We start from the raw sequence: 16,563 nt of genomic DNA on the forward strand, positions 1-16,563 counted from the left end.
ACCCATCTCAGCTTCAATGAGTTAACTATGTAGTTTTAGTTATGCGTTGCCATGGTTTCACATTAATAGTGCAATAATGAAAAAGACTGAACCAGTAGCCATTAAAGTAGAATAATGGTATATGTTTTTCAAAAACATCTATTTCTCTCTGCATCACAAACTGGCGAATTTTCTTAAACTTTCTGGAGACTTGAAACCTTATGTTTCAAAAACGGGGAGACGAGGTCAAACAATTTAAACGCCCAAAAACATGTTTTTATGTACTATTTCAATAACTACCTACTTTTCTTACTATTACAATATCGTATGGAATTCAATTTAGAAGTGGTTTACGGCTGTAACTGATAGTTTACTAATCTACGTTTTAGCGAATGCAAAATAGTAAAAAAGCGTAAAATCATTGCATTTTATAGAATGAAAGAGAATTGGAGAACCATGTAGTGCAATTACTAGAAAGGATAGTCATTATAGCGCAAAATAAATGGCACATTTGTTATTTCTTAAAATAAAGAAAACCGTTATTAATTATTAATTGAATAAGTTTTTCACTCTACTGTAACTGATAGCTTACTAATATACGTTTTAACAAATTTAAGATGGTAAAAAAGGGCAAAAAAAAAAAAAAAACATTGCATTTTATAGAATAAAGGAGATTTAAAGAGCCATGTACACTAAAAACGATACAGAAACGCTCCTGGAAAATAATGGGCAGCTGATGTGCCCAATTTCTGCTAGTAACATATCTTGTAAAAACCAGGAACGTTTTCAACCAAAATTCAGTAACCCTTCTGATATTATCCTGGAAGTTTCCTGAAAAAATCTCGAATCTTCCCGTTTAAATCCAGTTGCGTCTCTGGGACTTTAATGCAAACATTGGTACGCATAATATAGTAGCTTGGTAACTTTCCGATTTTTCAAGAAAGTTCCAATTGCAGTAATGCAAACATGGCCAAAGGTAAGAAAGAATTACAAGCAAGTATCATGAATTTTTCTCAGCTGCAATTCTTGCAAAGCTACGCAGTCTATAGACTTCTTTACTTCTTTGGGAGCTTAATCAGTCTGGACAGGCCGTACTCGGGACGAAACAGATAGACTATATAAATACGATCAGTTTATCTTTAAACTGGGAGCTAAAAATATTTTTCACAACAGTGAGCAGTTTGCATTCGTGCGACTTGTCGCAATCAGGAAACGTTTTGACAATGATACTTGATTTTTCCAGGAAGTGTATAAAAACCATTAAAATCCCGAAACGTTACATGAAAACACTTAGTAAAGTTTCTTAATATTTTATACTGTAGTGCTATAGACTAGAAAAGATAGTCATTATAACGCAAAATAAATTTGTTACTTCTTAAAATAAATAAACACGTTGATTAATAATCAACTGAACAACTTTTCAATTCTCCTGCAGACTGTATTTTTACGACGTTTTGTTTTTTCACGTATTAAATTTAATAAAGTAAAGTTAGTTGTCAAAACAATCGAAATCATTTTAATTGATAAAACTACTTTGAAGAAGAAATGCCTTTGTCGGTATGATCATTAGAACTGAAACTAAGATATAGAAGATTCTTTAATTACCACTTAAAGAAGGTTATCAAAAAACTAAAAACATGCAAAATATAGCAGATGAGATTAAATGGTTTTCGACAAAAATGTCAATAACAAGGCCCTTTTTCCTTACTTTGTTTAAAAGACATTATCTAAAGAAGGCTTCAACACAAAACATTAATGTAGCATCTAGCGTTTTAAGTGCTATTCAACTTGATGCACATTAATATATTAGATTTTTTTAAAGACTTGAATCTTTGAAATTTAATAAAATGATAAAAATACTGCTGAGACGAGAATAAGTCGGTTTTAATTGAAACAAAATATTTTTGTTTCTTCTTTTTTTTTTAATTTTTTGAACTTTGTTGAAAATTTATTATTGTGCTTGAAAGTTATTATTCTTAGTAAAATGGTTGGTTTACAGCTGCAACTATTCATATTAATAAAAAAAAGGGAATAAAAAAAGGAAATAGCCTTTCCTAAACCCTACATTGCATTTTTTCACCAACGAGTTTACTGTTCCCGAAAATACGAAAGAGTAAAATGGAAAAAAATCATGTTTTAATTCATTTTTTTTATGTATAATCAACTAGTCTGCGTTTGTTTTTGCTGAAATATTACCAAAACTATAAATTTAACTAAGCGTTGTAGAAATGTTTTTTATGTATTAGAAAAAAAATATTCAAACACGTATAAGTTGGCACAATGCAATATATGCCGTCGATAAAACATTTGTTTCAAACTTCCACATTTCTTAGAAGACAATGACTCTAAAAAAATAAAAGAACTTTTGACACTTGTGTCTTAATGTAATGAAATTCCGTAAACCGTGAAGAAGAAAAAAAAACTAGAAAGGATTCACATATGTCAAATATAAAATACAATGTGAAAACAAACCGTCTGCAGAAAATGTCTACGCAAATCCAGAAATATATAATATGCACTACAAGGGTTTTACAATTTAGACTTCAGGTAAATATTTTACTCCGATAAATAAACTTTAATATGAAAATGCTTCTGAAATTGCTGTACGTGGTTCAGAATAATTTGCATAAAAAAAATCGCGATGCAAAAGGAAGTACAAACATAAAAGTAAAACTCTGCTTTTCTATTAACTTCGGGAGATTTCGAGAAGTGATCTTAAAAAATCCGCAACTATAATGCACTACACTCAAACCTGTTTTTGTACGGTCTATTTTTTGTAGATTTTTTTTATGCGATTTAGCAGTAATTTTTATTGCGAAAACTATTTTTAGAGCTACACGTGAAGTTTCGAACGATTTCTTTATTCGATTTTTTTTAAGCGGACCCTATCCATCACACAAAAACAGGTTTGAGTTTACAAGAATCTACAAAAGGTTTGACGAAGTTGATGTCTCATTTCTCTAAACTTATGGTACTATATAAGAGGAGCTTATTTATCCGATATTTTGGTTCCAAATTTGCATGGTCGCAAAATTAGTTTTTGTAAAAAAGTCTCGTTGCAGAAAACTGGTGTCCAAGCTTTAGATGAGTTGCCTGATTGATGTTTGATTATTTTATTCTGTAAATGAAAAATATTTAATTAATACAAAATAAAAGCAAATTAGGAGTGAAAATACTGTCCATTACAGTAAACATTTCTCGATACATTTTTGTTGAATTTGTAAATTAAGTTATCTTTCTATATGTACAGTCATAGAAAAAAAAACGAAACACTTTTAATTATTCTGCCATTATACATGCTAGAAAGGAAAGAAAGGTGTCATCTGACATGGTTTAGAGTCATCTTTAAAACTACGTAGGTGAAATTTTGATAAGGGACCATATAAAAAGTAAAATTAGCACTAAGTCTTGATTTTCAAATAGGAACCCCTATTTTTTGCTACATAATTATGTTTAGACAGCGAAGTGTAGCCAGGGTACGAAATTTCATTGCATTCCGTGCAGTAGAACAGAAGTTATTAACGAAAACGATTTAGGGACCGTCACCACATTCAAAATGCTAATTTCAAGGTCACGGCTTATCAAGTAGCGGAATGTAAAGTAAGAACTAGATTATCCAGCTAAATTCATTATTTTTTCAAGTTTACCTTTTTATTTTTTTCGTAATTCGGTACTTTTTGGCCGATAATGTTGCGCCGAGGCAATTTAGGGTAGAAAACTTTTTTTTTGAAAAGCAGTAAAATATTTACTGATTTTTGTCTGTCTGGATTAACCTTAGAAAGACGGATGGGGACTGACGGGTCCCTCGTATAGATCGTGGTGTAATAAATAAAATAATGACTTACTGAAAGTAATGGAATTTTTTGACTTTTCATAATATGAACCTACTGGATTGCTTATTTAATCATTCAGCCATTAGCCTCATAGAAATGTAAATATCCAACCTTATACCTAGAGTCATGATGTGAATATGTTTGATAAATGTATTGAACCTATATTACTGGTTTATTTTGAAATGAATAGAAGGTCTTTTGATGTAAAATGGAATTCACGTTTTAATTTCGCAGAACATCGAAAGAAGTTTGGTATATCGCATACCAAAATATAAAAAATATACCACCTAACGTGGGAAAACGCAGCATTAAATAGATTGGTGACTTGAGCAAAGCAAGGCCCGTTTATTCCGTGAAAATTTGCTTTCAATACATAAAATGAACCGACTATCAATCTAAAAAATAAAACAGAAACAGGAGAATATAAATACCCGTTAATGCGCAAACATTTCATACTCGAACTTTATTTGGAAACGTTTGGCTATTTGAATTAACAGAGTTGACAAACACAGTAGTTGTTCTAGCGGCTTCACTTTAATCAAAAAACGGCAATTTGTTTTAAATCCAAATTTGATGTGAAAGATCACAATGACTGGTATTATTAAAAAGGCATAACACAATCAGCGGTTTTGGTCAAACATGTCTCTTAAAAGCAATTTAGGTAAGTAATTTCCCAATGCTGTTTGTAGCAACGAGATTCGAGATGGATCCAACCCGTAATTTAAATTCGAAAGTTACTTTAGCTTAAATCAAGGTGAACCGAAATCAGATTTCTTGTCTTTTCTCGGATTTTGTAACTTTGCACTTAAAAACAAAGCTAAGCATTATTTGATTTTGTTTTGCGCACATATATTTGCTTGCGAACATTTTCCATAGTACCAAGCAGCAGGCTGTCGCACCTATTCTACAACTACGCACAGCATACCTACAACCGGGTTAGTCTATCCAGTTGCCTCAATTTCGCCTCTGTTGTGGACTTGAGTGTCTGGGTTCAGAACTGATCGTGGTCGAGGCAGAAGTCAGGTCATTCAAGCTGAGAGTGCGAACAAACTGGTAGGTAAAGTAAATTTATCTGTTGTATTATTTACGGCCTCTAGATAGTGAAATAAATTTTTTATCCACCAGTTTGTGTGAACTCTCAGCCTCAATGACATGACATCAGCTTCCTTGGTTGGTTAATCCTTGGTCAGGGCTGTCATGCCCATGAGTAGGAAGACTCAAAGAGTGTTCGGAGGGGATAACCTAAGCTATAGTGCATTGCAATTAATGCATGGGAAATATTTCTCTCCGCGACGCTGGTCCGTGTCGCCCGTGTTTCTTTTATTGAAATGAAAGAGCCCAATATTCCGAAATTCGGTCTTGAAACGCATGCATATAATAAGATCGGCATCCAGGAGTTGATAACAATTTTTTTTTATAAATAACTTTCTTTCTTTTTCCATGTTATATAAAAAAGCAGAAATTATTTTGAAAATTAGTCTTTGGCTTGCGAGAAAGATTTTAATGTGAAATGCACGGATAATGGCAATGGTAAATAGAAAAATAGTTTTTAAATTACAATTAAAAATAGACAAAAACTCTACTTAATCTTACGCCCAAATTACTGTTTTGTTAAATCTTTGACGAAGTCAAAAAAAAACAAAAAAAAAAAGTTCACAATCAGCCACAACAACTACATTATGTGCAGAATTTGGGCTTCACCACTGCCACTCTGGCGACTGACATGTCCTCTATTAGATCTTAACACATTGAAAATAATTCAAACAATTTCCAATAATAATAATAATAATAATTCGTAGAAATCAGCAAACTGATCTAAGAGCAAATATTATTTACTGACCCATATGGATAGTGTTAAAGGAGAAATTTCACGCTGTCGGCTATTTTTCGAGTGCTTTTCGCCGATTTTGACATTGCAATAATTTTACCTTTTAGCAAATTATCATTGATATTAGCCATTCTGCACTACCTATTGCAACATGACAAGCAAGGACAATGAGGTTTAATTGTATATTTTTTAAAAAAATGTGTATGTTAATTTTTTTTTTTTTTCAGAATTATTTTTTTACAAAAGGCATTGGTCAACGCAGAAAAAAAAAGTAGGATTTTACGTTTAGCTTTTAATTTAAAATGTTCTGTAAAATATTATTTTATTAGGCAATGAAATAGTGCTTCGCATTATTTACATTTTGACGTTTAAACGGTATCCACAAAAAACTGACGATTGCAATATTGTGTTGTTAATCTGCAGAGACAGAGAATAAATTTATACATTTAAAAAATTCATAGACTTAATTCTAATGTAGAAAACCCACGTTATAATTGGCTTGCTTATTTTGTTGAACAATTTTGCTCTTTTTTTTAAGAAGAAACTTACTTTCATAATTTTTGTTTTAAAAAGGTATACGGTCCCCTAAAATGGGAAAAAATGAATTTTTAAGCATAGCGCAAAAACTACTGAATATTTTGAGCTCAAATTTTGGATTCCCGCATAAAAGTTCATCTAGATTTTTTCTATTAAAATTTAATATGGTTTCAGATCATATTTTTTCAAAAAATTATATCATAATTTATAAAAAATCTAATTTTGCATTTTAGTTGTTGTAAATGATGTTTTTAGTATTGGGCCGATTCATATTTTAATATAAAAAAACAATCTTTGCCGTTCCTAGTCTAGTTTATGTGTTATGTGTAAATATATCAAAATACGTTTTAACATTACGAGAGGGATTTTTCAAAACTCAATTCTGAAGCAATGACTGGATCAATTTTAACAAAAATTTGTATACTATGTTAAAAATAGATGCTGATTACAAATATGTGATAATAAAGGGGGGTTCCCATTGAAAATTTTGAAGTTGATGCTTGTTTTAATATGAAGACGACCCCTTAACAACAATTTATCAACATAATTATGTAGAACACATTATTCCTGAAAAAATAACACCTTACACGTGTCTCTAGTGTCAGTAGTCTGCGAATACGAACGAGTGTTTCGTTTTTTTTTCTATGACTGTACCTTAAGTGACATTTTACTTTACTTATCATCAATTGTTTTACGACATAGCAACCAACAAATATTATAACTTATTTATAAATACTAGGAACAAGATTGGATGCAAACCAGTCTTGTAATCAAAATGTCGGATAAGTCGGCCTGTCCTGTTGTAGGGGTTCTATTCTAAGCAGTCATATTGATGTTTGGCAGAAATATAAGACGTTGTTAGCATTTTTAATCGATTTTAACCTTATATAATATTCTTTTTTTTCTTGTTGAAACTTATAAATTTCAGACAGCTTTGATGCACTCGAAATCTCATTTCTGCAGATACTGTGTTTACCTGCTCACTCTTAGGTTACTCCACTACATTTGTTCCTACTCAGTGCATTCACAGCATCTTACGTGTTTACTTAAATATTTTGTTGTCTGACGAGCGTCAAGATTTGTCTCAGTGACCTTATTTATTTTTGTTAATGCAAACGGCACGATACTAATAAGTAACTACTAAGGAAAACCACAAATAAGTAACCACTAAGGAGTACTGCTAAAAATTAGGTCAATAAAAAACAAATTTTCTAATAAATTGCTTGTGGGTACAAAGAACTACTTTTTCATTTCAAAACACCGTTTTTTGCAATTTCCAATTTGGAAAGGAATCGCAAATCGCTTTAAAGGGGGATTCGGTACACTGTAAAAAAATTCCAAAATGTTACTGAGTAATTCCGTGGAACTTTTCGGGATTTGAATGGTTTTTATCTCATTCCTGGAAATATTAAGAATCATTGTCAAAAAGTTTCCTGAATTGCTACAAGTTGCACGAATGCAGACTTCTCTCTGATGCAAAAAATATTTTTAGCTCCCAGTTTATAGATTAACTGAGAGTATTTATTAGATGTAACGGCATCAGTACGAGTTCAACTCCCTCTTACTGCTTATGCTTGGAAAGGAAGCGAACAAGGCTTTCGACTACGTAGTTTCTTAAGAATTGCAATGAAGTGAGATGCTTGGTACTTTCTTGCATTTCTGGCTTAGATTTGGACATGTTTGCAATGCTTCTTTTCAAACTGATGAATCAGGAAGGCGCCAAGCTGTTATATTATCCTTACCTAAGATTACTCTGCAGTTCCAGAGACCCGACTGGCATGGAACGGGAAGATTTTTAGCATTTTCAGGATAATTTAAGGAAGGTTACTGAATTTTAGCGGAAAACGTTCGTGGTTTTTGCGAGAAATGTTGCTAGTAGAAATGGGACCCATCACCTGCCTATTATTTTACAGGAACGTTTCTGAATCGTTTTTACAGTGTACTCTTCATATATAATGTCAAATTTCTAAATTCTATGAACCTTTTTCACGAAAAGTTTATGACAGAAGCTTGCAATTTTCAGTGTTTTCATTAGATATCTAATAGTCTACTGATTTGAAATTTTCAGGCAATTCTGTTCATTTCATAATTCAGCAAATTTAAACCAATAGTCACTTTTTAAATGAAAAAAGAAATTCAGGAAAAGGTGTAAAACCTAATGCAAAAATTTCTCTTCAGTATACTTTTGAAGATTTAAATTAATAGTGACAAAAATTTCAAAGTAATATGTGAGAAGTAGACTTTTAGAAAATATAACATGACTTTTCAAAACTGATGTTTATGGAAAACTGCGTTTGAAAGTAAAAGTGCAGTGGAAGCCCGTTACAACGAACTTCAAGGGACAAAAAATGTAACAATTATTCGCTGTAACAAATTTTCCGTTGTGACGGAATTCAAACAATATAACACTAATTACATTGGGACTAAAACTTTATTTCTTTGAAACGAAAATTTCGCTGCATTGGTATTTGTTGTAACGAGATTTCACTGTATATGTAAGTTTTAATGTATCTCGCACATTAGTAACTAAGTTGAGTTAACTTTAATCTACATAGAAACATGAATTTGGTGTTACGTGAAAGCTCTAGATTTGGATATTTTCAATACATTAAAACTGAAAAATTATCATTTAAGGTTTTAGGGTACCAACTCCACTTAAAATCACAACTGAAATTTTCACTGCAGTATGTTCCAAGGCTTATTAAGTTCAAAATGCTTACGACTTTCATTTTCCTTTTTAGGGCTTTGATCTACATGAGTGAGGAATCCAAAACGCACAGGAGTAGAGTTACGCCCAATGCTTAGATGGCCCTACTTTACCGGTTCACAAGGGTAAAAGACCGTGCTGGAACAGGGGTTTTCACCTTTATTGTTACCAGATCCGTGACTAGAGATTTTCACCGAGATGCTACAACAAAGGAATTCACATTTGGCTATCATCGTTGGGTTATTAGCTTTAACAGATCGGACTCAAAGATGCTGGGTGTCCATCTCATCTTACGGAATGCTACTGCAAGTACAAGATGCTACGTTGATTACTCTTTTTGCCTCTTGAACCGGGAACATTTTAGCAAGAATGAAATATTTTTTGAGAAGGTAAGTTAGAATTTAATTATGTATATCAAAAATATAAGCAAATCTTGCCCTACCAATACAAGAATGTACAGTCATAGAAAAAAAAAACGAAACACTTTTAATTATCTGGCCATTATACATGCTAGAAAAGAAAAAAAAACGTGTCATCCGACGTGGTTTAAAGTCTTCTTTAAAACAACGTAGGTGAAATTTTGATAAGCGACCATATACAAAGTACAATTAGCACTAAGTCTTGATTTTCAAATAGTAACCCCTATTTTCTGCTACATAATTATGTTTAGACAGCAAAATGCAGCCCGGGTACGAAATTTCATTGCATCCCGTGCAGTAGAACAGAAGTTATTAACGAAAAATGTTTTAGGGACCGTCACCATATTTAAAACGCTTCTTTCAAGGTCACGGCTTATCAAGTAGCGGAATGTAAACTAAGAACGAGATTATCCAGCTCAATTCATTATTTTTTCAAGTTTACCTTTTTTTTTTTTGTAATTCGGTACTTTTTGGCCGATAATGTTGCGTCGAGGCGATTAAGGGTCGAAGATTTTTTTTTGAAAAACAGTAAAATATTTACTGATTTTTGTCCGTCTGGAATAACCTTAGAAAGACGGATGAGGACTGGCGGGTCCGTTGTATAGATCGTTGTGTAATAAATAACATAATGACTTATTGAAAATAATGGAATTTTTTGACTTTTCATAATATGAACCTATTGGATTGCTTATTTAATCATTCAGCCATTAGCCTCATAAAAATGTAAATATTGAGCCTTATACCTAGAAAAATTACGTAAATATGTTTGATAAATGTATTGCACCTATGCTACTGGATTATTTTGAAATGAATAGAAGGTCTTTTGATGTAAAATGGAATTCGCATTTTTAATTTCGTAGACCATCGGAAGAAGTTTTGTACATCGCATACAAAAATATAAAAAATGTACCGCACAACGTTGGAAAACGCAGCTTTAAATATATTGGTGACTCGAGCGAAGCAAGGCCCATTTATTCCGTGAAAATTTGCTTTCAATACATAAAATGAACCAAGTGTCCATCTAAAAAATGAAACAGAAACAGGAGAGTATAAATACCCGTTAATGCGCAAACCTTTCATACTCGAACTTTATTTGGGAACATTTGACTATTTGAATTAACACAGTAAATAAACACAGTAGTTGTTCTAGCAACTTTATTTTAATCAAAAAACGACAATTTTTTTTTTTTTTTTTTGAATCCAAATTTGATGCGAAAGATCATAATGCGTGGTATTGTTAAAACAGCATAACACAATCGGCGGTTTTGGTTAAACATGTAATGTCTCTTAAAAGCAATTTAGGTAAGTAATTTTCCAATGCTGTTTGTAGGAACGAGATTCGGGATGGATCCAATCCGTAAATTAAAAAAACAAAAGTTATTTTAGCTTAAACCAAGATGAACCGAAATCAGACTTCTTGTCATTTCTCCGATTTTGAAACTTCGCACTTGCAAACAAAGCTTAGCATTAAGTGATTTTGTGTAGCGCACCATATACTTGCATGCGAACATTTTCCACAGTATCAAGCAATAGGCTGTCACATATATCGTAACACTTCGCGAAGTATACTTGCAACCGGGTTAGTGTAGCCAGATGTGCAATTTCTTCCCTGTTGCGGACTTGAGAGCCTGGGTTCGGAACTAATCGGGCTCGAGGAAGAAGTCATGTCATTGAAACTGAGAGTGCGAATAAACTGGTAGGTAAAGTAAATTTATCTGCTGCATTATTTACGGCCTCTAGATGGTGAGATAAATTTTCTTTATCCACCAGTTTGTTGGAACTCTCAGCCTCAATGACATGACATCTGCTTCCTTGCTCGATTAATCCCAGTTCAAGACTGTCATGCGCAGTAGTAGTTAGAATCAGACAGTCTTCGGATGGGAAAACCGAACCTACAGTATATGGCAAATAATGCACGGGCGACATTCGGCTCCACGACGCTGGTCCGTGTGGTCCGTTCGTTGCTTAAAGTGAAAGATCAAAGAGCTCATTATTCAGAAATTCGTTTCTGAAAAACATGCATATGATAAAATAGGTGTCCAGTGGTTGATAACATTTTTTTTATTATAACTTTCTTTCTTTTTCCATATTTTTTAAAAAAAGAAGAAAATATTTTGAAAATATATCTTTGGCTTGCGAGAAAGATTTTAATGTGAAATGCACGGACAATGACAGAGAAAGTAAATAGAAAAATAGTATTTAAATTACAATTAAAAATAGGCAAAAAACTCGACTTAATCTTACGCTCAAATTAATGTTTTGTTAAATCTTTGACGAAGTCAAAAAAAAAAAAAAATAAATAAATAAATAAATAAATAAATAAATAAAATAAAAAAGTTCACAATTAGCCACAACAACTACTTTGAGTGCAGAATTTGGGCTCAAAGCATGCGGCTCACCACCGCCACTATGGCGACTGACATGTCCTCTCCTAGATCTTAACACATTGAAAACAATTCAAACACTTTATAAAAAAAAAATAATAATCCGTTGAAATCAACAAACTGATCTAAGAGCAAATATTATTTATTGACCCATATGGAAAGTGTTAAAGGAGAAATTTCACGCTGTCGGCTATTTTTCGAGTGCTTTTCCCCGATTTAGACATTGCAATACTTTTTCCTTTTAGCAAATTATCATTGAGACGAGGCATTCTACACTACCTATTGCAACATGACAAGCAAGACAGTGAGGTTTTATTGTAGGTTTCTGTACAAGAATTGTGTATGTTAATTTTTTTTTTCAGAATTATTTTTTTACAAAAGGCATTGGTCAACGCAGAAAAAAAAAAGTATTTTACGTGTAGCTTTTAATTTAAAATATTCTGTAAAATATTCTTTTATTAGGCAATGAAATAGTGTTTCACATCATTTAACGTTTAAACGATATCCACAAAAAACTGACGATTGCAATATTGTGTTGTTAATCTGCAGAGACAGCGAATAAATTTATATAGTAAAAAAAAATTCATAGCCGTAATTCTAATGTAGAAAAACCACGTTATAATTTGCTTGCTTATTTTGTTGAACAATTTGTTCTTTTTTTACGAAGAAATTTACTTTCACAATTTCGGTTGTAAAAAAGGTATACGGTTCCCTAAAATGGGAAAAAATGAATTTTTAAGCATAGCGCGAAAACTACTGAATATTTTGAGCTCAAATTTTGGATTCCCACATAAAAGCTCATCTAGATTGTTTTTATATTAAAATTTAATATGGTTTCAGATCATATTTTTTTCAAAAAATATTATCATAACTTATGAAAAAATCTAAATTTACATTTAAGCTGTTGTAAATGATGTTTATAGTATTGGGCCAATTCATATTTTAATATAAAAAAACAATCTTTGCCTTTCCTAGTATAGTTTATGTGTTATGTGAAAAAATATCGAAATACGTTTTAACATTACGAGAGGGATTTTTCAAAACTTAATTCTGAAGTAACGGCTGGATCAAATTAAACAAAATTTTGTATACAAAGTTAAAAATGGACGCTGATTACAAATATGTGATAAAAAAGGGGGGTTCTTTTTGAAAATTTTGAAGTTGATGCTCGTTTTAATATGAAGACGACCCCTTAACAACAATTTATCAACATAATTATGTAGAACACATTATTCCTGAAAAAATAACACCTTACACGTGTCTCTAGTGCTAATAGTCTTCGAATACGAACGAGTGTTTCGTTTTTTTTCTATGACTGTACCCCCCCATTTTTCTACCTTTTAGCGCTTAGATCTACAATGCGTTCTTTCAAGGACCAGGAAAAGTTTAGTGCTTGCTTTTAGAGCATAAATATATGGGAACAGTAACACAGGGTTGCTTGCTACACTGTAAAAAAAAATCGGAAACGTTACTGGTTGTAACGGATTTCACACGTTTTCACCTATTTCCTCTTAAAATGAAGTATCTTCTCAAAAAAAAAAAAAAAGAAGTTCTACAAGTTGCACGAATGTATTCTTTTAAGTGTTGTGAGAAATGCTTTTAGCTACCAGTTTGGATATTGATTAAGCGTGTTTGTTAAGTGTATCGGCTTAAGTTCGATGGTTGTTCGTTCAGATTTACTAAGTTCTCTCCCTGGGGACAAATAAGTCCGTTCAGATTTACTAAGTTCTCTCCCTGGGGACAAAAAAGTCCCTGGATATCTAGGACTTTGCAAAACAGGAATTGCAGGCAAGGGATATGCGTGGCTCTAGAGCTCCTTGAAAAGGACAGGCTGACTTATCCGACATTTTGTTCCCAGACAGAACTGGATCCAACCTCATTTCTAGTATTTATAAATACTTTATAATATTCGTTGGTTGCTAAGTCATAAAATAATTGATGGTAAGTTGAGTAAAATGTCACTTAAGGTAAATTTTGAAAGATAACTTCGTTCACAAATTCAGCTAAAATGTATCGGGAAATGTTTACGGTAATGAACTTCATTTTTGCACCTTATTTGTTTTTAATTTGTATTAATTAAATCGCATTCATCTACAGAATAAAATAATCAAACATCAATCGGGCATCACACCTAAAGCTTGGACACCAGTTTTCTGCAATGAGGCTTTTGTACAAATATTTATTATTTTCGCCTGACAATTTTGGAACCAAAATGTCGGATAAGTCAGCTCCCCTTTTATAGGAGCCTTACGTGGCTCTTACCTGCAGTTCTCTCGTAGAGCTGGTCATGGTTCCTGTAATTCTTCTGAAACTTTCGTGGGAAATCGGGGAGGTTATGATCAATTATTTTAAGCCTACTTATTTTGTCTAGAAAGTTCCTGAGACATGACTGGTCATAACAGAGCAGATTTCCCAATTCTTCAAAAAGTTTTAAGGATAATTGGCAGATCTGACTTTTAGCGGAAAACGTTCCTGGTTTTTGCAAGATACGTTACTGGCAGATATTTGGCCTATCAGCTGCCTATTATTTTCCAGGAACGTTTCTGAATCGTTTAAACAGTGCAGTTGCCACCTGAAAACATACTTTTGTTCAATTGCCACGCTACAATCCGTTAATCTATCTAGCTGCAACAAAGTTATAATGTTATTTACGAAATTTTGACGAGAAATGTTTTGTCTAGGTTCAACTAACCTAATAACGCTAATAATCGCCAAGAAATTATCACGTCAGGGGGATGACGAAGCCATGTCACGTAAAAAGAAGAATGCTTGATCTTAGCGAAACTTTTCCAAAATGCTGGAGGCGGATGTAAAATTCGGTTAATCCCTCTTCCAGACTGATAATTTCATAACAAGGATGAAACTGCAGTCTCTGGTTGGATAGCCGGTCTATAGCCCGTAGTTCTAACTTAACCCTGGCTTAGAAGTAGTCCCTACTTCTTAATTTCAAAAAGTATTTTCGCGCCTTGAAGTTAAAAAAAAAGAAAAGAAAAATAAAAAAGATAAATTAATTTGAATTATGGCTTTTTGAATTCAAATTATGTTTTTCGCAATCACGAGTGTGTGTGTGTGTGTGTTTGTGCAGGTGTGTGTATGTATGCGTGTGTATGTTGGAATGGACGCAACCTGGATACTAGCTAGAGGAGCAGCATCCGGAGGGGCCGGTCGACGGTGGTGCTGCAGAGGGAGACAAGAAGAAAATAAAATGAGCGTAACGTCAAGGACAGTCAAATGAGAACAATAAACAATCGTGATTGCTCAAAAAATAGCAACTATTATGAGTACATCTGAATATAAAAATTTTAGAAAATGCTTGAAAATACTAGGTTGATAAGGGAGAGTCGGGTTAGTTGAGCTCTAAATGCTCTCAAATCTCGAAAACGCAAAAAAAAAAAAAAAAAAAAAACAGAATTTTATGAATGGCAATATTAATGACCAGCCATGTTAAATTTCCACCCCCACGGTCTGTTTTGAACACGCTTTTAAGATTATGTGTCATTATCAGGTTTCAAAGTTAAGATCTTTTTTTTTTGGGGGGGGGGGGGGGTTGTGGACTAAAGAAAATCGAGTGATCTTAAAAGAGCCAAGTAATACATTCATTTTTTTTTTTTTTTTTGGTATGGTTGAAGAGTCGAAACAATGTTACAAATGCGAGAATCACTTTTTTTGGGTTCCATTGCTGTAATTTTGGAATATATGTTTGAAAATTTTACTAAGAGATACTTTATCCTTATTAACTTGATCTGGGATTGAGTATCCTTTAATTTGATTATACATATAAGTATATGCTATTTATTCTAATTAATACTTAATAGATATGAGGTTGCCTTACAAAATCTAGCCTACAGCTAAGGTAAATCCATTATGAATAGCGAAAGCTTACCCAAAGCTGACTTGGGAGGAGTGTTACTAGATTATTAAAAAGGGCAAATGCCGACACCATTTACTAAATCAACGATAAAGCTAATGGGATACTTTAATTTTTTACAATTACAAGGACTTTTAACTGTGTAATGTGATATCGTTTACTTTCATTGAATCAATTGAAATTTATACGTTCCAACAAAAAGAGGAATCAAGTGTAGCCAGTCTCCTTTATATGCATAAAATAATATACTGCAAAATATCAGATGACATTAAAACTTTGAGGTGTTTCGCAGCAAAAATTAGCGATATTAACTTTCAACAAAGTCAAAAGGCAAACTGAAATTCCCCGGAAAACGAAGTAACGATGCAGTTGAAAATAATGCACTTAAACATACCGTTTCAAAATATGAAACATTTAAAGTCCTCCTTTCTCAGTCTGCTTCCACTTTTACAGTTATCATAATTCAAGAAATAGCACAGCAATCATACTAAACATCCACCTAAGCTCGGTTACGCTCTCCCTTTTCTGGAGCTGTTTCAAAATTATTGGAATGAATCTGAAAGTTTTAATCACTTTCAAAGATGACCTCGTGTACGTGCAATCTGTAAATTTCAGATGGAATAAATGTCTGATGCAGAATGACGAAATTTGTAGACATGATTTATGTCTGATGCAGAAATAAAACCAAAACTACATTCTGTTTTGTGGTGTGAATGTTTAAAAGATATATACGTGAGAGTGTTGAGTCAATTTAACACTGAAGGCACGTAGGAAACAAAAGTATATATATTTTTCATGTGTACAGGATTTCTTCTTTGTGCATAATATGTTATTTAAGATAACCTTTTGAACATGCATAATAATTTCTGTACAGATTGAAATAAACGTTTTAAAAGATGTATATATATATATATTGACAAAGCTAAGTGTAATTCGCTCTAATTTCTAGAGAAAAATTGAATAGTGTTTTCAATATTCATTTTTTGCGCCATTGCAAGTTTGTCTAGT

The 16,563-nt window shown here is 32.6% G+C and overlaps 1 protein-coding gene across 2 annotated transcripts in view; it reads left to right on the forward strand.

The window, feature by feature from the left end:
* The window catches only part of LOC129231438 (uncharacterized), a 181,034-nt gene that overhangs the window by 93,765 nt on the left and 70,706 nt on the right, over nucleotides 1-16,563 (forward strand). For both annotated transcript variants that reach the window (XM_054865754.1, XM_054865753.1), the window contains one exon: nucleotides 8,919-9,273. In XM_054865754.1, the coding sequence (XP_054721729.1) occupies nucleotides 8,983-9,273 (291 nt within the window). In that variant the 5' untranslated portion in view covers nucleotides 8,919-8,982. The remainder of the gene's footprint in view (nucleotides 1-8,918; nucleotides 9,274-16,563) is intronic.

This window comes from Uloborus diversus, chromosome 10 (assembly GCF_026930045.1).
Source record: "Uloborus diversus isolate 005 chromosome 10, Udiv.v.3.1, whole genome shotgun sequence".
In the NCBI taxonomy this organism is placed as follows: Eukaryota; Metazoa; Arthropoda; class Arachnida; order Araneae; family Uloboridae; genus Uloborus; species Uloborus diversus.